The following is a 25069-nucleotide window of genomic DNA, read 5'->3' as shown; positions in this document are numbered from 1 at the left end:
TGCCTGATCCTCGCGCTGCTGTATTTTCACTTGCCTGATCCTCGCGCTGCTGTATTCCTTGCGCTGCTGTTTCATTTGCAGAGGTGCGCGTGCGAGGTCGGGTGGGTGCACGTGCGATCAGCTGTGCGCTTTCTAAGGCCAAGTGTTTGTCTCTACTGCGCATGACGGCTTCAGACAAAGACTTGGCCTTTTATAATATAGGATGTTCCAGTGTATATTGTTTGTTTTATGCTTGGGATTGCACACCAATAGAACTTTGTGAGCTGTCTCTGTCAGCCAATGAGCACTGTGTCCCCAGGAATGAGTGTACAAGCATTCACTTTCTGTTAATTTCAAACACATTTAAATAATGTTTAGCATTTTTTTCCCCAAACATAAATCTTTTTAAGATAATATTTTGTTTAACATAAATCATAAGGAAACTAGTTTGTGTTTAATGTCCCTTTAATGTAGCATAAAAGATTTAATGACTACTCTTGTATTGAGGTATAAAGCTTTAATTTTTCACAGCAATTTTTTTGATTGCTGCTTATCTATTCTGGGATAGAATTACATTTTGTACTATCAAGAAATAAATAAAAGTGCTTCCAAGCATAAACCTCTTTTAAATTGTATAGTCACATTCTAATTATGAAACCTGGCTGAGGATGGATGCTTTTCTGTTTATTAATATGCTAAGACTAGAAGGAAATATTAAAACAACATGTGCGTAACAAATTGTTTGCAAAATGAATTTTCCCAGTACTTGCTTTTAAAAGCATCAGTAATACTTTGTAAAGAAATGAAGATGCAATTGCCGCGTGAAACATGATGACCCTAAACATCTATAGACACTTTGCAGAAGAACAACTAAGTAAGCACCACAGATGGTTTCCATAATTCTGACCATTCAGTCCCACAACAAAACCCCTGTCTAAATTGCACACAATCAGTTAAATCATTATTCAATCTAATTTGAGAATTACATATGCCATTAGTAAAACATATATCATTATTTTACTATTCTATTGTTCTAATGAAGAGCGCAAGGGACACAGATGACACCATTTTTTTTGGATTATTGGTATTAATTATTTCTGTATACTATGGCCTAGATTTAGAGTTTGGCGGTAGCCGTCAAAACCAGCTTTAGAGGCTCCTAACGCTGGTTTTTACCGCCCGCTGGTATTTGGAGTCAGCCAGGAAAGGGTCTAACGCTCACTTTGCAGCCGTGACTTTTCCATACCGCAGATCCCCCTACGCCATTTGTGTATCCTATCTTTTCATTGGGATCTTTCTAACGCCGGTATTTAGAGTCGTCGCTGAAGTGAGCGTTAGAAATCTAACGACAAAACTCCAGCCGCAGAAAAAAGTCAGTAGTTAAGAGCTTTCTGGGCTAACGCTGGTTTATAAAGCTCTTAACTACTGTGCTCTAAAGTAAACTAAAACCAATAAACTACCTATGTACCCCTAAACCGAGGTCCCCCCACATCGCCGCCACTCTATTAAAATTTTTTAACCCCTAATCTGCCGCTCCGTACACCGCCGCCACTTACGTTATCCCTATGTACCCCTAATCTGCTGCCCCTAATACCGCCGACCCCTACATAATATTTATTAACCCCTAATCTGCCGCCCCCGCTATCGCTGACACCTGCATATTTTTTTTAACCCCTAATCTGCCGCTCCGTACACCGCCACAACCTACATTATACCTATGTACCCCTAATCTGCTGCCCCTAACACAGCCGACCCCTATATTATATTTATTAACCCCTAATCTGCCGCCCCCAACGTTGCCTCCACCTACCTACAATTATTAACCCCTAATCTGCCGACTGGACCACACCGCTACTATAATAAATGTATTAACCCCTAAAGCTAAGTCTAACCCTAACACTAACACCCCCCTAAGTTAAATAGAATTTAAATCTAACGAAATAAATGAACTCTTATTAAATAAATTATTCCTATTTAAAGCTAAATACTTACCTGTAAAATAAACCCTAATATAGCTACAATATAAATTATAATTATATTGTAGCTATTTTAGGATTAATATTTATTTTACAGGCAACTTTGTAATTATTTTAACCAGGTACAATAGCTATTAAATAGTTAAGAACTATTTAATAGCTAAAATAGTTAAAATAATTACAAAATTTCCTGTAAAATAAATCCTAACCTAAGTTAGAATTAAACCTAACACTACACTAGCAATAAATTAATTAAATACAATACCTACAAATAACTACAATTAAATAAACTAACAAAAGTACAAAAAATAAAAAAGAACTAAGTTACAAAAAATAAAAAAATATTTACAAACATTAGAAAAATATTACAACAATTTTAAACTAATTACACCTACTCTAAGCCCCCTAATAAAATAACAAAGACCCCCAAAATAAAAAAATGCCCTACCCTATTCTAAATTAAAAAAGTTCAAAGCTCTTTTACCTTACCAGCCCTGAAAAGGGCCATTTGCGGGGCATGCCCCAAATAATTCAGCTATTTTGCCTGTAAAAAAAAACATACAATCCCCCCCCCAACATTACAACCCACCACCCACATACCCCTAATCTAACCCAAACCCCCCTTAAATAAACCTAACACTAAGCCCCTGAAGATCTTCCTACCTTATCTTCACCATGTCAGGTTCACCGATCCGTCCTCCGAAGTCTTGATCCAAGCCCAAGCGGGGGCTGGCGATCCATAATCCGGCTGAAGTCTTCTATCAAGCCGCGGCTGAAGAGGTCCAGAAGAGGCTCCAAAGTCTTCATCCTATCCGGGAAGAAGAAGAGATCCGGACCGGCAACCATCTTGATCCAAGCTGCATCTTCTATCTTCATCCGATGACGAACGGCTCCATCTTGAAGACCTCCAGCGCGGATCCATCTTCTTCTTCTGACGTCCAACTGAAGAATGAAGGTTCCTTTAAGGGACGTAATCCAAGATGGCGTCCCTCGAATTCCGATTGGCTGATAGGATTCTATCAACCAATCGGAATTAAGGTAGGAAAATTCTGATTAGCTGATGGAATCAGCCAATCAGATTCAAGTTCAATCCGATTGGCTGATTGGATCAGCCAATCAGATTTAGCTTGCATTCTATTGGCTGTTCCGATCAGCCAATAGAATGTGAGCTTAATCTGATTGGCTGATCCAATCAGCCAATCGGATTGAACTTGAATCTGATTGGCTGATTCCATCAGCCAATCACAATTTTCCTACCTTAATTCCGATTGGCTGATAGAATCCTAGGATGACGTCCCTTAAAGGAACCTTCATTCTTCAGTTGGACGTCGGAAGAAGAAGATGGATCCGCGCTGGAGGTCTTCAAGATGGAGCCGTTCGTCATCGGATGAAGATAGAAGATGCCGCTTGGATCAAGATGGTCTCCTCTTCTTCCCGGATAGGATGAAGACTTTGGAGCCTCTTCTGGACCTCTTCAGCCGCAGCTTGATAGAAGACTTCAGCCGGATTATGGATCGCCAGCCCCCGCTTGGGCTTGGATCAAGACTTCGGAGGACGGATCGGTGAACCTGGCATGGTGAAGATAATGTAGGAAGATCTTCAGGGGCTTAGTGTTAGGTTTATTTAAGGGGGGTTTGGGTTAGATTAGGGGTATGTGGGTGGTGGGTTGTAATGTTGGGGGGGGTATTGTATGTTTTTTTTTTACAGGCAAAAGAGCTGAATTATTTGGGGCATGCCCCGCAAATGGCCCTTTTCAGGGCTAGTAAGCTAAAAGAGCTTTGAACTTTTTAAATTTAGAATAGGGTAGGGCATTTTTTTATTTTGGGGGTCTTTGTTATTTTATTAGGGGGCTTAGAGTAGGTGTAATTTTAAAATTGTTGTAATATTTTTCTAATGTTTGTAAATATTTTTTTATTTTTTGTAACTTAGTTCTTTTTTATTTTTTGTACTTTAGTTAGTTTATTTAATTGTAGTTATTTGTAGGTATTGTATTTAATTTAATTATTTAATTAATTTATTGATAGTGTAGTGTTAGGTTTAATTGTAGGTAATTGTAGGTATTTTATTTAATTTATTTATTGATAGTGTAGTGTTAGGTTTAATTGTAACTTAGGTTAGGATTTATTTTACAGGTAATTTTGTAATTATTTTAACTATTTTAGCTATTAAATAGTTCTTAACTATTTAATAGCTATTGTACCTGGTTAAAATAATTACAAAGTTGCCTGTAAAATAAATATTAATCCTAAAATAGCTACAATATAATTATAATTTATATTGTAGCTATATTAGGGTTTATTTTACAGATAAGTATTTAGCTTTAAATAGGAATAATTTATATAATAAGAGTTAATTTATTTTGTTATATTTAAATTATATTTAACTTAGGGGGGTGTTAGTGTTAGGGTTAGACTTAGCTTTAGGGGTTAATCCATTTATTAGAGTAGCGGCGAGATCCGGTCGGCAGATTAGGGGTTAATTATTGTAGGTAGCTGGCGGCGACGTTGTGGGGGGCAGATTAGGGGTTAATAAATATAATATAGGGGTCGGCGGTGTTAGGGGCAGCAGATTAGGGGTACATAGGTATAATGTAGGTTGCGGCGTTGTACGGAGCGGCAGATTAGGGGTTAATAATAATATGCAAGGGTCAGCGATAGCAGGGGTGGCAGATTAGGGGTTAATACATATAATATAGGGGTTGGCGGTGTTAGGGGCAGCAGATTAGGGGTACATAGGGATAATGTAGGTTGCGGCGGTGTACGGAGCGGCAGATTAGGGGTTAAAAAAATATGCAGGTGTCAGCGATAGCGGGGGCGGCAGATTAGGGGTTAATAAGTGTAAGGTTAGGGGTGTTTAGACTCGGGGTACATGTTAGTGTGTTAGGTGCAGACGTAGGAAGTGTTTCCCCATAGAAAACATTGGGGCTGCGTTAGGAGCTGAACGCTGCTTTTTTGCAGGTGTTAGGTTTTTTTCAACTCAAATGGCCCCATTGTTTTCTATGGGGGAATTGTGCACGAGCACGTTTTTGAAGCTGGCCGCGTCCGTAAGCAACGCTGGTATTTAGAGTTGCAGTGGCGGTAAATATGCTCTACGCTCCCTTTTTTGGAGCCTAACACAGCCATTCTGTGAACTCTAAATATCAGCGGTATTTAAAAGGTGCGGGGGGAAAAAAGCACGCATAGCTAACGCACCCCTTTGGTCGCAGAACTCTAAATCTAGCCGAATGTTTTTTATTAAACTGTTTTTGAGTACATTGATAATTGGACTGTGATGTGTCTCTATTTGTCCTTTCCTTATTGGGGACTGTGGATTCTTTATTTTTGTATCTCATGTGAGGTTGCTGGCTAAGGTACTCTACCTTTTACCCTTTTTTCTTATATATATCTATATATCTATATCTATCTATATATATATATATATATATATATATATATATATATATATATATATATATATATATATATTACCAATAAGACCGTGCATCTCATTCCCCCATACCTGCCATACCCACACCTTAGATTTGTACAATGTAGGACAGACTCAAAAGACTAAAATGCAATGGGGCAGAAGGGCAAAAGTATGCAAGTATACAGTTGACACATAGGATTACTAGATTTGTTGTAATCTGCTACTGTCTAACCTTGAGTAGAGTCTGATCTGTTACAGCTGATAAGAAATCCAAAACCGCAGAACTAAGACTTTGACAATATTTTTTAGTTAAGCATTTATTCCCCTAACCTGTAGCCAGTCAATCTCATATTGAAGAGAGTTATTATATGCATTCAAGCGTAATGCATTGCATCCCTCCATAGAAGGCAAGGAGTTATTGATTTGGAAGTATGGCAGTATGAAATATTTGAAAAATGAGGTTGGGGTGTGATGGCACTACTGAAATTATTAGGGTGGGCTAGTAATAGTATATCAATGGCCTTATTCACAATAAGAAAAGCCCATAAGTGCTGTGTGCATAATTAAGGCTATTATAACTAATACAACCAAAGAGAGTTGCACAAAAGCGCACACTTGTATAGCACTCAAACCCAAATTAATAATAATAATAAGTATAGCGTGGCGTGTATTTACAAAGAATTAAAAAATTAAACTTTAATAGTTATATATTAAAAATGGGTACACTTAAAAACATTAGTGAACTCATAGACTGCTATAGGTAAAGGTATGTGGTTGGTTCAAGCCACGTGGATAATATGAAGAGTAGTCAGATATGTTATGTAAATACCTGAGAATTAACTCAAGAATATCATATGTCAATTCAGGAGTGTTGCACAATAGGTAGATTATTGATGGACACGGAAGTGTTTGGTGCTCACAGTAGAACTATTCTGTATTGCTGCAGAATAATAGTAAATTATTGAGGTAGTCACTAGGCTCTGTTGACTTATTTTAAATATATAGAAAAGTAGTGTCAGATAATAGAAAAATGACACTCAGCACAGTATTAGGTGTCAACAATAGGGCTAGTTAACGTACTTACTCTAACAGTTAATTACTGGCACTGATCCTACTATGAGTTCAATAATATTCTACAGCAGAGTGTCATCATGCTGAATTGGGTGCATAGATTGCTGTTAATTCATCTGATAGCGTTTAAATAACACTGTCCAAATTTGTAGAGATTACAGATACAGTATCATAACTGTCGATGTATAACCCAGCTAAGTAATTAGTGTAGGGTCTAATGATCACAGTCACCTAATATATTATGTAATAAGATGAAACTTACATAAAGGCTAAACTAAATTAAATTATAAGGTAGCTAATGTCACAACAATGCACAACTCTAACACACTTGATACAACTCTGCTTCTATCTTAAAGTGACGCTACCTGCTACTGTAAGCGCGGTTACAGTACTAGATATTAGCTACCTTATATTTGAATTTCAGTTTAGCTCTAACGCAAGTTTCACCATATAATATATTATAGACAGCTCTATTAAAACGATATTAGATGAACTTACAGTAGCTAATGCTCCTAGTCCAGCGTATATCCTGATCGCTATAAAGTCACAACATTACTATTTGTGAATATTATACACAACAAACATTGTGACATAATCAATAGCTAAACTATATAAGGTTACCAACTAGCACTTATTGTGGATACAAAATCACAATAATTTGTAACCATCACTCCACTGCAAGGTTACTTTGCAAAGTCAATTTACCTCGTTTATAGCATATATTGAATGCTTAACCCCTTAGACGTAATACAACTCTGTATCTTTCTTAAGTAATGGTATCTGCTATTACAAGTGTGATTTTAGGGCTAGACATTAGCTACCTTATAATTTAATTTAAGTTTAGCCTTTATGTAAGTTTTATCTTATTACATAATATATTAGGTGACTGTAATCATTAGACCCTACACTAATTACTTAGCTGGGTTATACATCGACAGTTATGATACTGTATCTGTAATCTCTACAACTTTGGACATTGTTATTTAAACACTATCAGATGAACTAACAGCAATCTATGCACCCAATTCAGCATGATGACACTCTGCTGTAGAATGTTATTAAACTCATACTAGGATCAGTGCCTGTAATTAACTGTTAGAGTAAGTACGTTAACTAGCCCTATTGTTGACACCTAATACTGTGCTGAGTGTCATTTTTCTATTATCTGACACTACTTTTCTATATATTTAAAATAAGTCAACAGAGTCTAGTGACTACCTCAATAATTTACTATTATTCTGCAGCAATACAGAATAGTTCTACTATGAGCACCAAACACTTCCGTGTCCATCAATAATCTACCTATTGTGCAACACTCCTGAATTGACATATGATATTCTTGAGTTAATTCTCAGGTATTTACATAACATATCTGACTACTCTTCATATTATCCACGTGGCTTGAACCAACCACATACCTTTACCTATAGCAGTCTATGAGTTCACTAATGTTTTTAAGTGTACCCATTTTTAATATATAACTATTAAAGTTTAATTTTTTAATTCTTTGTAAATACACGCCACGCTATACTTATTATTATTAATTTGGGTTTGAGTGCTATACAAGTGTGCGCTTTTGTGCAGCTCTCTTTGGTTGTATTAGTTATAATAATATGAAATATTTGAACACTTACTTGTATTAATTTTTTGGAGGGATATGTGTTTCTCCAGTTGTCTGCGTAATTTAACTTCTGCACCATATTTTCCGGTGGTTCCATTGTCAGCTAGAATAAAATGTGAGTGCATGCTGTTGAGAACGGTCAGCTTGCTCATGGGGTTAGACATCGTTTGGTAAGGACGAACCACCTGAAAGAATCATAATTAAAGAACAATGGAGAAAGGGTTAACATTGGTAACAGATTGTAATTTAGCTGACAACTGATTTATAGATTCATTTATCATACTTTTTTCTTGAAATACACATTTAGGGCCAGATTACAAGTGGCGTGCAAGCGATATTAGGTTTATTGCAGCTGTTTGCACGTGTCAGAAGTAGTGCTTGTATCAAAAGTTAAAAGTAAATGCGAATGCGTGAGCACAATCAGGATTTACGTTAGAATGATTACCTCAACCTCAGAGCTCTGGTTAAGTGTTACGCAAAAGAAAAACGTGTCACAAAACACATCAAAAATACATTGAAAAGTACAGTTACACTCATAATAACACTATCTGATAAAAATTATTAAAATAAAATATTGCACAAAAAGGTTATAAGGTCTCAAAGAGATGAGGTCTCAAGTGTTAGATAAGGGCTTTAACATATAAATACACACACACACACACATATATATATATAGCTCAATATGTATATGTATGTATGTGTATATATATATATGTTTATATGTGTGCACATTTGTATATATATATATATGTATTTACAGACAAATATACGAATATAAACACATAAATAAATATGTATACATGGATTTGCACATAAGTTGGGTGTTTTTCCCCCCACTTTTTTTGCTCCATTGACTTTTGGGGAATAGGTTATTGCACGCACAATATCCTAAGTAGCGCCTGAACAGAAACATTTTACTTTCAAATCATAATACGAGCACAACCAGAAGCACGCCAAAAGGTTACTTCTAGAGCAATTAACGCTTGTGCGGGAGTGTTAAATAGCGCTCCACTTATAATCTGGTCCAAAGAAGTTATATAAAGCACTGACTTATACAATATAGACTTAAAAGTTATTTTAATTATTTAAAAAATATCAAAACATTTGTAAAAATCATTCAAAATGTATTTAACTTGTGTACACGTTTTTATTGTTACTTCTTACATACATTATGTTCTATGTATTTTAAATAGATATTCATATATATATATATATATATATATATATATATATATATATATATATATATATATATAAATAAATAAATAAATATATATATATATATATATATATATATATATATATATATATATATATAGGCAGAAGAAGAAGGATGCACTCACCAGGATTTCAAAATCGTTACCTTTATTAGTTATAACCCCCTTTATCAGACATCAAACAATAACAATGCTTTACTTACCCCCACCGTGCCTTTTAAACTTTTTCACGTGATCCAGAACCGAGTCGCAGAACCGAGACGCCATCAGGCGACGACCCGGCAGCTGGACTCCCCTGTGCTACTATCGTGTACATAACATCAACGTGCTAAAACATACTGTATATTTACATTTATTTACAGGCAGGCAAAGTATTAAGGATACATATACAAAACCAGTGGGCTCAAATCAGAGGTATCAGTTAGAATCGCCGTACCAGCACTATTAAACTGATATCCGGGTTGTTATAGCAATCACAATACACAAACCTTCCCCATGATCATAGTAGAATCCGCAACAGGGTGTGGTCAAAGAAGCCAATCATGTCGCGATCTCAGTCCAATACCCTGTGAGCTCACAAGCTAACAACACCTAGCAATTAGCCACTTTAGTAGCATGTGTATTGGAATGTGTCTCATTCTGTTTTTATTTTCATGTATGACTTTGGGGATTTCGCCATTTGCATACTGGTAAATCCTTATATATTGCTAATTGCTTCTGGTTTGCGACTCGGTTCTGGATCACTTGAGAAAGTTTAAAAGGCAAGGTGGGGGTAAGTAAATGGTTGTTATTTTTTATGTCTGACAAAGAGGGTAATACCCCGAAACGTTACAACTACAGGGAGTGCAGAATTATTAGGCAAATGAGTATTTTGACCACATCATCCTCTTTATGCATGTTGTCTTACTCCAAGCTGTATAGTCTTGAAAGCCTACTACCAATTAAGCATATTAGGTGATGTGCATCTCTGTAATGAGAAGGGGTGTGGTCTAATGACATCAACACCCTATATCAGGTGTGCATAATTATTAGGCAACTTCCTTTCCTTTGGCAAAATGGGTCAAAAGAAGGACTTGACAGGCTCAGAAAAGTCAAAAATAGTGAGATATCTTGCAGAGGGATGCAGCACTCTTAAAATTGCAAAGCTTCTGAAGCGTGATCATCGAACAATCAAGCGTTTCATTCAAAATAGTCAACAGGGTCGCAAGAAGCGTGTGGAAAAACCAAGGCGCAAAATAACTGCCCATGAACTGAGAAAAGTCAAGTGTGCAGCTGCCAAGATGCCACTTGCCACCAGTTTGGCCATATTTCAGAGCTGCAACATCACTGGAGTGCCCAAAAGCACAAGGTGTGCAATACTCAGAGACATGGCCAAGGTAATAAAGGCTGAAAGACGACCACCACTGAACAAGACACACAAGCTGAAACGTCAAGACTGGGCCAAGAAATATCTCAAGACTGATTTTTCTAAGGTTTTATGGACTGATGAAATGAGAGTTAGTCTTGATGGGCCAGATGGATGGGCCCGTGGCTGGATTGGTAAAGGGCAGAGAGCTCCAGTCCGACTCAGACGCCAGCAAGGTGGAGGTGGAGTACTGGTTTGGGCTGGTATCATCAAAGATGAGCTTGTGGGGCCTTTTCGGGTTGAGGATGGAGTCAAGCTCAACTCCCAGTCCTACTGCCAGTTTCTGGAAGACACCTTCTTCAAGCAGTGGTACAGGAAGAAGTCTGCATCCTTCAAGAAAAACATGATTTTCATGCAGGACAATGCTCCATCACACGCGTCCAAGTACTCCACAGCGTGGCTGGCAAGAAAGGGTATAAAAGAAGAAAATCTAATGACATGGCCTCCTTGTTCACCTGATCTGAACCCCATTGAGAACCTGTGGTCCATCATCAAATGTGAGATTTACAAGGAGGGAAAACAGTACACCTCTCTGAACAGTGTCTGGGAGGCTGTGGTTGCTGCTGCACGCAATGTTGATGGTGAACAGATCAAAACACTGACAGAATCCATGGATGGCAGGCTTTTGAGTGTCCTTGCAAAGAAAGGTGGCTATATTGGTCACTGATTTGTTTTTGTTTTGTTTTTGAATGTCAGAAATGTATATTTGTGAATGTTGAGATGTTATATTGGTTTCACTGGTAAAAATAAATAATTGAAATGGGTATATATTTGTTTTTTGTTAAGTTGCCTAATAATTATGCACAGTAATAGTCACCTGCACACACAGATATCCCCCTAAAATAGCTATAACTAAAAACAAACTAAAAACTACTTCCAAAACTATTCAGCTTTGATATTAATGAGTTTTTTGGGTTCATTGAGAACATGGTTGTTGTTCAATAATAAAATTAATCCTCAAAAATACAACTTTCCTAATAATTCTGCACTCCCTGTAATAAAGGTAACGATTTTGAAATCCTGGCGAGTGCATCCTTCTTCTTCTGCCTATACCCATTTCTTGGAAGCACCCTGGGTAGATGTCTTTAAACCATGAGTGCTGGCCCTTCACAAATATAAATATATATATATATATATATATATATATATATATATATATATATATATATATATATATATATGTATACACACATACAAGTTCCAGAACCAAGCACTCACATTTACACACACTATGAACAGATGCCGGGGTGCACGTTAATGCTATACATATGTATTCATCATCAAAAACGGCACTCTCTGGTCTTAAAGGGACAGTACACTGTAAAAATGTTTTTCCATAAATGTATTTTAAATGACTTGTTATACCAACTGCAGGGTATAAAATATTTGAGAAATTGCATTTTCGGGTTTATTTGTGTATCTGAAGTAGCTGGTTTTGTGCTTTGAAACCACAGCCTATTACAATGGGTTGAGCTTCAGGTAATATCAGATCTCATTATGTTATCACTTTCATGTACACAGACTTGCTTCCTTATCTTATATTTGTCTGGAACACCAAAGCTCAATACATAGAGAGAACAATGGAAAATTATCATTTTATTACTTAACTATCATGCCCCCACTGAGGGTGTAATCTTGTCTGCTGGCTGTGTTTACTTAGGCTTGTCAATAGCGTATACGCAGTATCAAAACTTTCAGTATAGGTTGGGAAACCACAAGCGAAATCAACTATTGCAAATGCTGAAATAGGAGTAAAGGAGCTACTTGCAACCAATTTAATACACTCTAGCAGGTAAAAAAGGATCATTGGTAATAATTTAAAGGGGAGAAAGTTTTTGGGTGAACTGTCCCTTTAATTGCAGTGTCAAATCTTTAATTTGTGACGTTTTGGGGTTACCCCCTTTTTCATACAAAATAAACACATATTGATTTAATGTAACTAATAGTATTTTAATGATTACTTTAGGGGCATGCTTAACTTATTTACTATTTTAACTGATTGTGTAGAAACAATACTTTTTTAAATCAAAACATGTTAATTTATTATTTCAAAAACAGAAAATTACATGTGCTTTTTGTTAATAAAGTAAATCATGTCCCTTGTTAATGGGCCTAGATTTCTCTAAAAAGGTGATAAGCTAAAAAAATCTCACACATTTCAGTAAAACCGTTTAAATTAATACATGGAAATGCAGGGTTGGGCACAACTGATTTCTAAAGGTTTATAGTTCACTGGGATTGATAAGGATAATTGCTACAGCTGTTATAGTGATCAGGGACTCCACAGCATAAAAACACAAAATAGTTTTATTTATTTTACTCACAAAGCGATTTCCACAAGAAAATTCTACTCTTTAAAAATCCATTTGTCTAACTGAAATCCAAATCACTTATGAAACATCACATTCCTTAGCCAGAATCAGACTTTTAGCCACCAAGCAACAAGGTGCTGAATAAAAAATGGGCCAGCTCCTAAGCTTACATTCCTGCTTTTCAAATAAAGATAAGAAGAGAATGAAGAAAAATTATAATACGAGTAATTTAAAAAGTTGCTTAAAAATGCATGCTCTATCTGAATCATAAAAGAAAAAAAATTGGTTTCATATCTCCTTTTAAGAAAGTGTGACAGTGTTTTCTTTTCTACATGAGAAATAATATCCAAGATAACAGCCCATTCCCAAATTTGAAACTGAGAAATATTTGAAAATACTTAAAGTGATTGTAAACTCTCCCCTTTTTAAACTCAGATCTGGAATGTTAGTGATATTTTAGATAGAATTTAATTTATCAGTTGTAATGAAGATGAGCTATAGCTTAATTTGTTAATATGGATATGAAATTAAAATTCCCTGTGCTCCGCAGCCCACTTCAAAAGTAAATTTCTCTGTGAGCTAATAACTTGAATTGTTGTCCAATCAGCGCTCTAGCTACAACAAAAGTGCCATGTGGGGAGAGTGATTATTGGAGAACAATTTAAACTGTTAGCTCACAGAAAAATTTACTTTTGAAGGTGGCGTTGGAGCATGGGGAATTTGAATTTCATATTTATATTGTTATAGTGCATATCCTTACAAAAAGGTGTTAATTTATTTCCACTATATTCTGTTCTTACATCTTTATATTTTTTCCTTAAAGGGACACTCAAGTGAAAATTAAAATGTCATGATTCCGATAGAGCATATAATTGTAACTTTTTGTTAATGGTTAATTTTGTTACCATTAACAAAACGTGCACAGTCTTTTTATGTTTAAACGTTTTGAATCACAAGCTCCTACTGAGCATGTGCAAGAATTCACAGAATATATATATATGCATTTATGATTGGCTGATGGCTGTCACATGATACAGGAGGAGTGGAAATAGACATAACTTTGAAATTTGTCAGAAAACATCTACTACTCATTTGAAGTTCAGACTATTGCATTGTCTTGTTTTTGTGCATTTGATGATTATGCAAATCTACTATTTTTACTGGTCCTTTAATGGGTTTTGGTTTAACCTAGCACTCCGAAATTATTCTAGACACAGGACCATCTATTGATTTCAAAAACATTAATAAACTCCACAATCTTAAAATAGCTTCCAAAGAAACTGTAACCTTTAGGAATGAAAAGAAAAAAAAAAAGAAAAAAAAAAAAAAAAAAAAAGAAACAACTGTATTAGAACCACACAATTCTTTTAAAGACCCTATAGCTGATTTATTGAAGAGAAACTGAATCCTAAGCACTCAAAGGGGAGATTAAAAAAAATATCTTTGGCGTTATGCCAAGAGGAACACTATCCACATCCCGTAAGTTACTCACAAACACCTCAGTAGACATCTTACCAACATACACAACTAAGTGGAATATAGACCTCACTGAAAATATAGAAACAGAAACATGGTACAAAATTTTTAGTTCAGTTAAAAAATCCTCTACTTCCCCAGAGATTCTGGAGTTAAATTTTAAAATCCTCCTTCGGTGGTATTTAACCCCATCGAGGTTGGCTAGCATATACCCTAACACGTCTAGTCTGTGCTGGAGAGGCTGTGGGATGCACGGCACTTTGATTCATATGTGGTGGCACTGCCCTAAGGTCCTTCCATTATGGGAAGCAGTAGAATCATATTATAAAAAAGGTATCGCAAATGATTTTGCATTAACTCCAAATATAGCCTTATTAAATGATTTGCCCAAGTTACCCTGCCGCCTAAAACTGCTAGTTCTGCAGGTTGGCCTCAATAGCGCACGAAAACTAATAGCCCGCCATTGGAAAACACCTAGAACTCTGAGTAGAACTATGTGGGTAGAGGAAGTGGAGGAGCAATTTTCCCTAGAAAAATACGGCTACCTTTATCGTAATAAAACAGACACCATACTAAACGCCAGGTTTCTATGGCAAGAATACCTATGAGATCGCCCGCCACATCTACCATAAACACGCTACAAAGTATTAGCCCCTGGTTTCTAGCTACCCCAAACCACAGATAAATGTTAACTAGATAGGGACCAGAGGACCGTAGCCAAGAATAAATTCAGTAACACGAGAGACTGAGAGTGCCGGACCGTTTCAACTGGTTTAAACACCTGTTTCAAGTGAGAAAAGTTTGCCAGACATTAACTGATTTAGAACTAGAGGATTATCCTAATAGCTTAAATGTGATTCTGTATAATTTACCAACTCTGTTAGAACTATTACACGTTATTTGGTTGCCACACTTTCTTAAGCTATATTTAACTATGATTTGAATATTCTCCTGTCCATGGGATTGACTAATTATTAGGTCTCTGTGCATCTCGTCCGTAAGAAATCTCATATTTTGTACACATAAGGAGAATTCATTGTAATGTTGAACCTTTATTGTATACGTATGTCATGCTGAAACATTCATTATTGATGTACCTTGATTTTTCCTTTTTGTTTTTGTCTACCTTTTTCATTTTGTTATTAAAAATAATAAAAAAAAAAAAAAAAAAAATTATCTTTATTGGATAAAGATTAAAAATGCAGTATACATGCCATATACATGGAGGGGTCAAGGAAAAGGATTGTCCTGATGCGTTTTGCTCCTCTGGTGGTGCTTAGTTATAGGATACACAAGAAACAAGCCAACTCATATTTAAGGGGGACCCAGCCAATCAGGTACCAAAAACTGGACCACAATTGGATACGCCCATCCAAAACATAAGGTGGTATTGCAACAATAAACACATTAATTGTAAATAAAAGCAATAGTAGATTTTTCTTAAAAATTGCTTACAGGATTTAAAGAAAATATTATATTAAGTTTAAACTCATTATCCTGAACATTAGTATTTTAAATGAATGCTCTGGCAAGAAGATCGGGTTAGCACGCTCTCCAGAGCACATTGAGGTAAGTATTGTAGCTACAAGGTGAACTTTTTACAAATGTAAATGTTTAACGAAAATTTGATTTTCCTTTCATTTTAAACTAAATTTAAACCGAATAGTGCAGGCAATGAACATTCAGAGAAACTAATTTCCTTGAACATTCGCAACGAAAAATATGTCTAAAAATACATCTCTATAATTTTGCAATGCAAATGTCTCTTCTTCACAACAGCTTTCAAACTAAAATTTGCCTTCATAAAATGTTTTGAGGTACCTTAAAGTATTGATGAGACTTCTTTGATAATCATGCCAGACTACAGCGTTCTATTATCAGGCCCATTAAGTTCAGTAAGTAGTCATAAAACAGAGACTGACTAATATATTTAAGGCTATATTACAAGTGGGGCATGCAAATATTAGTGCTAAAATATGTTGTTATTTCTTGAGTGCAATCAATTGCACTTATAATTTTGCATTAGGATTGCCACCTTTTTTTTTTGTTTAAGGAAAGAAAACTGGCAATGTGCATTAGAATACATTTGCAAAAATAATTATACAGCATTGGGCCACATGAGGTTAGATCTACGTCATGCAGTACATAGTCCATCGTAACGCATAATGTAGATCTAAATCCATAATGGTGTGGAAGAAAGGTGGGGAGATAAGTGGGTGGCCCAGCAGGGAGGGATGTGACGCTACACTGCAGAAAAAGGGGAAATCAGAAGGGGGGGGCCCTATATAACGATCATGGGGAGGGGGGAGGACCCCTACACTACAGAAAACAATATTAATACATAGTTATAATAAAAATATAAATAAAAATGACAAGCAGTTGGCAGTACTTGGTGTGATGGTTAGGGAGCTGTATGGAAGGGATCAGGGAGGTGTGAGGGTTGAGGAGGGATCACTACACTGCAGAAAAAAAAAATAATAATAAAATTAAATAAATAATAATAAAAAAGCCTAATTCTGCATATTCGCAGAGAGTCTGCCAGTACCTAAAATGGTTGTAAGGAGTGTGTGGGGGAGGAGAGAGCTGTTTGGAAGGGATCATAGAGGTGTCAGGTGGGAGGGTACTTTAGAAGTAAGCAACTGTCATCAGCGGCCTTTAATTATCAAAAACAATGGCAAAACCATGCATGTCTGCTATTTCTGAACAAAGGGGATCCCAGAGAAGATTTTACAACCATGTGTGTTATGGCTGCACAAGCGTAAATGTAAATTATTTTAGAGAGAAACCCATAGTTTTTGAAAGTATTCATTTTTTTTATATATGATCGCATTTGGTGTTGAAATAATGGTAGGAAATATACCAATTAGAGTCTGGATCAATACTTTGTGTTGTCTACTTAAAGGGACAGTCTAGGCCACAATAAACTTTCATGATTCAGATAGAGCATGTATATTTAAACAATTTTCCAATTTTATTACCAATTTTGCTTTGTTCTCTTGGTATTCTTAGTTGAAAGCTTAACCTAGGAGGTTCATATGCTAATTTCTTAGACCTTGAAGCCCACCTCTTTCAGATTGCATTTTAACAGTTTTTCACCACTAGAGGGTGTTAGTTCACGTATTTCATATAGATAACACTGTGCTCGTGCACGAGAAGTTATCTGGGAGCAGGCACTGATTGGCTAGACTGCAAGTCTGTCAAAAGAACTGAATAAAGGGGCAGTTTGCAGAGGCTTAGATACAAGATAATCACAGAGGTTAAAAGTATATTATTATAAATGTGTTAGTTATGCAAAACTGGAAAATGGCTAATAAAGGGATTATCTATCTTTTAAAACAATAAAAATTCTGGTGTAGACTGTCCCTTTAAACAAAATGTATAGTTTTGTTAATAAAAAATACCAAGACTCTATTTCTGTTTAAATGGAGTGATAGCAAAAATGCTAAAAATTGTCTGGTATTTTTCTCTGAAATACCCGGTACTGAAGGGGTTAAAGCTGCTATGACTGATGATCATTGGTTTATAATTAAATTCCAACACACTTATAAGAAGTTTGACAATGATATGATCTTTATTTCTATATTTAATCTTTATTTTCAACTTTGACCTGAATCTTAAAAATACTGGCCATGGGCTTGTATCCATTGAGTCGTTAAAAATGGAGCCATAATCTACCGAAGTTGCTGACAGTTAAAAGTAGTTTACAACTCCATTTTAGAACCAGATTTCTATTGAAACATTTTGCAATGAGCGTGCAAACGGTCTTTTTGCGTATGTGTAAGTTAACTTTGTGTTGCTGCTTTCATCCGACGAGTTTCTTGAAAATCGCGCCATATCAAGTTTGTTGCTATAGTAACCTGACCTTACACTATAAAAAGTTACATTTAATGCCTGCACTTCTTATCTGTGAACATTTCTAGACAGAAAGACATGGGAGTTATGTAGGTCACTACGCAAAGATACAATGAATTTATAAAAACAATTTTTATTTAAGGAAAAACATTTTTTGATTTTATTAAATGCTTTAAATGTAGTGATATATGTAATATTTAGTGCTGCCCTAGGTACAGACCTCGTTGGAATTTTAGAGATATGTGCTTGTTTTATATTTTTATATGTTAAAACACTGAGGCCTAGATTTAGAGTTCGGCGGTAGCCGTCAAAACCAGCGTTAGAGGCTCCTAACGCTGGTTTTGGCCGCCCGCTGGTATTTGGAGTCAGTGATTAAAGGGTCTAACGCTCACTTTTCAGCCGCGACTTTTCCATACCGCAGATCCCCCTACGCCATTTGCGTAGCCTATCTTTTCAATGGGATCTTCCTAACGCCGGTATTTAGAGTCGTTTCTGAAGTGAGCGTTAGAGCTCTAACGACAAGATTCCAGCCGCCTGAAAATAGCAGGAGTTAAGAGCTTTCTGGCTAACGCCGGTTTATAAAGCTCTTAACTACTGTACCCTAAAGTACACTAACACCCATAAACTACCTATGTACCCCTAAACCGAGCTCCCCCCACATCGCCGCCACTCGATTAAAAATTTTAACCCCTAATCTGCCGACCGCCACCTACGTTATACTTATGTACCCCTAATCTGCTGCCCCTAACCCCGCCGACCCCTATATTACATTTATTAACCCCTAATCTGCCCCCCACAACATCGCCGCCAGCTACTTACAATAATTAACCCCTAATCTTCCGACCGCAAAGCGCCGCCACCTACGTTCTCCCTATGTACCCCTAATCTGCTACCCCTAACACCGCCGACCCCTATATTATATTTATTAACCCCTAATCTGCCCCCCTCAACGTCGCCGACACCTGCCTACACTTATTAACCCCTAATCTGCCGAGCGGACCGCACCGCTACTATAATAAAGTTATTAACCCCTAACCCGCCTCACTAACCCTATCATAAATAGTATTAACCCCTAATCTGCCCTCCCTAACATCGCCGACACCTACCTTCAATTATTAACCCCTAATCTTCCGATCGGAGCTCACCGCTATTCTAATAAATGTATTAACCCCTAAAGCTAAGTCTAACCCTAACACTAACACCCCCCTAACTTAAATATAATTTACATATAACGAAATAAATTAACTCTTATTAAATAAATTAATCCTATTTAAAGCTAAATACTTACCTGTAAAATAAACCCTAATATAGCTACAATATAAATTATAATTATATTTTAGCTATTTTAGGATTAATATTTATTTTACAGGCAACTTGGTATTTATTTTAACTAGGTACAATAGCTATTAAATAGTTAAGAACTATTTAATAGTTACCTAGTTAAAATAATTACAAAATTACCTGTAAAATAAATCCTAACCTAAGATATAATTAAACCTAACACTACCCTATCAATAAAATAATTAAATAAACTACCTACAATTACCTACAATTAACCTAACACTACACTATCAATAAATTAAATAAACACAATTGCTACAAATAAATACAATTAAATAAACTAGCTAAAGTACAAAAAATAAAAAAGAACTAAGTTACAGAAAATAAAAAAATATTTACAAACATAAGAAATATATTACAACAATTTTAAACTAATTACACCTACTCTAAGCCCCCTAATAAAATAACAAAGCCCCCCAAAATAAAAAATTCCCTACCCTATTCTAAATTAGAAAAGTTACAAGCTCTTTTACCTTACCAGCCCTGAACAGGGCCCTTTGCGGGGCATGCCCCAAGAAGTTCAGCTCTTTTGCCTGTAAAAGAAAACATACAATACCCCCCCCCCCAACATTACAACCCACCACCCACATACCCCTAATCTAACCCAAACCCCCCTTAAATAAACCTAACACTAAGCCCCTGAAGATCTTCCTACCTTGTCTTCACCATACCAGGTTCACCGATCCGTCCTGGCTCCGATATCTTCATCCAACCCAAGCGGGGGCTAGACATCCACTGAAGAAGTCCAGAAGAGGGTCCAAAGTCTTCCTCCTATCCGGCAAGAAGAGGACATCCGGACCGGCAAACATCTTCTCCAAGCGGCATCTTCGATCTTCTTCCATCCGGTGCGGAGCGGGTCCATCTTGAAGCAGGCGACGCGGATCCATCCTCTTCTTCCGATGTCTCCCGACGAATGACGGTTCCTTTAAGGGACGTCATCCAAGATGGCGTCCCTCGAATTCCGATTGGCTGATAGGATTCTATCAGCCAATCGGAATTAAGGTAGGAATTTTCTGATTGGCTGATGGAATCAGCCAATCAGAATCAAGTTCAATCCGATTGGCTGATCCAATCAGCCAATCAGATTGAGCTCGCATTCTATTGGCTGATCGGAACAGCCAATAGAATGCGAGCTCAATCTGATTGGCTGATTGGATCAGCCAATCGGATTGAACTAGATTCTGATTGGCTGATTCCATCAGCCAATCAGAAAATTCCTACCTTAATTCCGATTGGCTGATAGAATCCTATCAGCCAATCGGAATTCGAGGGACGCCATCTTGGATGACGTCCCTTAAAGGAACCGTCATTCGTCGGGAGACATCGGAAGAAGAGGATGGATCCGCGTCGCCTGCTTCAAGATGGACCCGCTCCGCACCGGATGGAAGAAGATCGAAGATGCCGCTTGGAGAAGATGTTTGCCGGTCCGGATGTCCTCTTCTTGCCGGATAGGAGGAAGACTTTGGACCCTCTTCTGGACTTCTTCAGTGGATGTCTAGCCCCCGCTTGGGTTGGATGAAGATATCGGAGCCAGGACGGATCGGTGAACCTGGTATGGTGAAGACAAGGTAGGAAGATCTTCAGGGGCTTAGTGTTAGGTTTATTTAAGGGGGGTTTGGGTTAGATTAGGGGTATGTGGGTGGTGGGTTGTAATGTTGGGGGGGGGGTATTGTATGTTTTCTTTTACAGGCAAAAGAGCTGAACTTCTTGGGGCATGCCCCGCAAAGGGCCCTGTTCAGGGCTGGTAAGGTAAAAGAGCTTGTAACTTTTCTAATTTAGAATAGGGTAGGGAATTTTTTATTTTGGGGGGCTTTGTTATTTTATTAGGGGGCTTAGAGTAGGTGTAATTAGTTTAAAATTGTTGTAATATATTTCTTATGTTTGTAAATATTTTTTTATTTTCTGTAACTTAGTTCTTTTTTATTTTTTGTACTTTAGCTAGTTTATTTAATTGTATTTATTTGTAGCAATTGTGTTTATTTAATTTATTGATAGTGTAGTGTTAGGTTAATTGTAGGTAATTGTAGGTAGTTTATTTAATTATTTTATTGATAGGGTAGTGTTAGGTTTAATTATATCTTAGGTTAGGATTTATTTTACAGGTAATTTTGTAATTATTTTAACTAGGTAACTATTAAATAGTTCTTAACTATTTAATAGCTATTGTACCTAGTTAAAATAAATACCAAGTTGCCTGTAAAATAAATATTAATCCTAAAATAGCTAAAATATAATTATAATTTATAGTGTAGCTATATTAGGGTTTATTTTACAGGTAAGTATTTAGCTTTAAATAGGATTAATTTATTTAATAAGAGTTAATTTATTTCGTTATATGTAAATTATATTTAAGTTAGGGGGGTGTTAGTGTTAGGGTTAGACTTAGCTTTAGGGGTTAATACATTTATTAGAATAGCGGTGAGCTCCGATCGGAAGATTAGGGGTTAATAATTGAAGGTAGGTGTCGGCGATGTTAGGGAGGGCAGATTAGGGGTTAATACCATTTATGATAGGGTTAGTGAGGCGGATTAGGGGTTAATAACTTTATTATTGTAGCGCTCAGGTCCGCTCGGCAGATTAGGGGTTAATAAGTGTAGGTAGGTGTCGGCGACGTTGAGGGGGGCAGATTAGGGGTTAATAAATATAACATAGGGGTCGGCGATGTTAGGGCAGCAGATTAGGGGTACATAGGGAGAACGTAGGTTGCGGCGGTTTACGGAGCGGAAGATTAGGGGTTAAAAGTGTAATGCAGGGGTCAGCGATAGCGGGGGCGGCAGATTAGGGGTTAATAAGTGTAAGGTTAGGGGTGTTTAGACTCGGGGTACATGTTAGGGTGTTAGGTGCAGACGTAGGAAGTGTTTCCCCATAGGAAACAATGGGGCTGCGTTAGGAGCTGAACGCTGCTTTTTTGCAGGTGTTAGGTTTTTTTTCAGCTCAAACAGTCCCATTGTTTCCTATGGGAGAATCGTGCACGAGCACGTTTTTGATGCCGGCCGCGTCCGTAAGCAACTCTGGTATCGAGAGTTGCATTTGCGGTAAAAATGCTCTACGCTCCTTTTTTGGAGCCTAACGCAGCATTTGTTTTAACTCTCAATACCAGAGTTAAATTTATGGTGCGGCCAGAAAAAAGCCCGCGGAGCGTTAACAGCCCTTTTACCGCCGAACTCTAAATCTAGGCCTAAAACTGTTTGTAAACTTTAATATCTCAAAGGGAAATTAGGCCTCCAAAAGCTTATTTTCTTTCATGTAATTAGCAAGAGTCCATGAGCTAGTGACGTATGGGATACACATTCCTACCAGGAGGGGCAAAGTTTCCCAAACCTCAAAATGCCTATAAATACACCCCTCACCACACCCACAAATCAGTTTTACAAACTTTGCCTCCTATGGAGGTGGTGAAGTAAGTTTGTGCTAGATTCTACGTTGATATGCGCTCCGCAGCAGGTTGGAGCCCGGTTTTCCTCTCAGCGCGCAGTGAATGTCAGAGGGATGTGAGGAGAGTATTGCCTATTTGAATTCAATGATCTCCTTCTACGGGGTCTATTTCATAGGTTCTCTGTTATCGGTCGTAGAGATTCATCTCTTACCTCCCTTTTCAGATCGACGATATACTCTTATATTTACCATTACCTCTACTGATTCTCGTTTCAGTACTGGTTTGGCTTTCTACTACTTGTAGATGAGTGTCCTGGGGTAAGTAAGTCTTATTTTCTGTGACACTCTAAGCTATGGTTGGGCACTTTTATATAAAGTTCTAAATATATGTGTTCAAACATTTATTTGCCTTGACTCAGGATGTTCAACATTCCTTATTTCAGACAGTCAGTTTCATATTTGGAATAATGCATATGAATTAATCAATTTTTTCTTACCTTAAAATTTGACTTTTTCCCTGTGGGCTATTAGGCTCGCGGGGGCTGAAAATGCTTCATTTTATTGCGTCATTCTTGGCGTGGACTTTTTTGGCGCAAATTTTTTTTTCTGTTTCCGGCGTCATACGTGTCGCCGGAAGTTGCGTCATTTTTTTGACGTTTTTTTGCGCCAAAAGTGTTGGCGTTCCGGATGTGGCGTCATTTTTGGCGCCAAAAGCATTTAGGTGCCAAATAATGTGGGCGTCTTTTTTGGCACTAAAAAATATGTGCGTCACTATTGTCTCCACATTATTTAAGTCTCATTATTTATTGCTTCTGGTTGCTAGAAGCTTGTTCACTGGCATTTTTTCCCATTCCTGAAACTGTCATTTAAGGAATTTGATCAATTTTGTTTTATATGTTGTTTTTTCTATTACATATTGCAAGATGTCTCCGTTTGTCCCTGAGTCAGAAGCCACTTCTGGAAAAATGCTTAACTGAGTTTCAGTTCTACCAAAGCTAAGTTCATTTATTTTAAATGTTATAAATGTTTATCTCTAGCTATGGTTTATAATAAGTTATTATGATATACTTTTACATGCAGATTCCATTAGTATTTATGCTTTATACATTTCCATTCTTAAGTGCAAGAAATGTTTAGAAGATTTATAAGAAATATTTTTTCTGATTAAGGCTATGTCTGACTTTGTGCCTTCTAATACGATTTTTAGGTCTTTTTCACTTGTTTTTTAATTATTGAAGTTTCAAATGACCAACAACATACTGATTTATCCTTCTCTGATGATGTTTTTTTCTCTTTCAGAAATTCTCTTCATCAGATATTGACACTAACAAATCTACTTTTTTTATATAATTTTTTTATTATTAAAGTACATTTGTTCTTTGTTGAAGAGGTGTTGATTATTTTGGATATTAAGGTAACTAGTTCTTTAAGACTAGCTGACACTATTTCTGCCTTTTTATTTCTTCTGTGATTTCAGAGGTTTTCTTTCCAATTCCCCATACTAGGGAATGGAATAGGCTGAGAATTGTCTTTTATTTTTAAACTATATTCTTTGTCAGCAGTTAAATTCAATTTGGAGGGTTCTCCAATTTATTGGAGCTATCTCTACTCCTACTAATTATGCTATTGTTTTTATAGCAAAATAGTATTTATTTTCCTTTATATAGTTGTATCTTATTTTTGGAAAATTATTTAGTTTCAGGTACTTTTCTTGGTCCTGTGATATTGCAATTGCTTCATTTTTTCTGTTTACTTTAAGATCAAGTATCAGATCATGATTTATTTTAGCATTGTTAAGGGACAACATTTACTAGACTAGGTGCCGTTGCATTTGTCTTGTTGTTTTGCATTTTGCAAGTCCTCTGTTTTGACTGGTCCAAACTGGACTATCATGCTAATGATTTCATTTGTGTCTTCATTTTATTGAATATATTCGCAAATGAGGGTTAATCTATGTCTTTAGCTATTTTAGCTAGAAGAATTCTGTGATTTAAAAAAAAAAAAAAAAAAAAAAAGAAAATCCATATTTATTTTGT

General features: G+C 36.6%; 1 protein-coding gene across 4 annotated transcripts in view; it reads right to left on the bottom strand.

Annotated features, from left to right (window-relative positions):
• TRPM3 (transient receptor potential cation channel subfamily M member 3) overlaps window positions 1-25069 on the bottom strand; it is an 814585-nt gene that overhangs the window by 446109 nt on the left and 343407 nt on the right. For all 4 annotated transcript variants that reach the window (XM_053702508.1, XM_053702509.1, XM_053702510.1 and 1 more), the window contains exon 6: window positions 8069-8240. In XM_053702508.1, the coding sequence (XP_053558483.1) occupies window positions 8069-8240 (172 nt within the window). The remainder of the gene's footprint in view (window positions 1-8068; window positions 8241-25069) is intronic.

This window comes from Bombina bombina, chromosome 2 (assembly GCF_027579735.1).
Source record: "Bombina bombina isolate aBomBom1 chromosome 2, aBomBom1.pri, whole genome shotgun sequence".
Classification (NCBI taxonomy): Eukaryota; Metazoa; Chordata; class Amphibia; order Anura; family Bombinatoridae; genus Bombina; species Bombina bombina.
The sequence above is the reverse complement of the archived record's forward strand: the minus strand, read 5'-3'. Positions and strand labels throughout refer to the sequence as shown.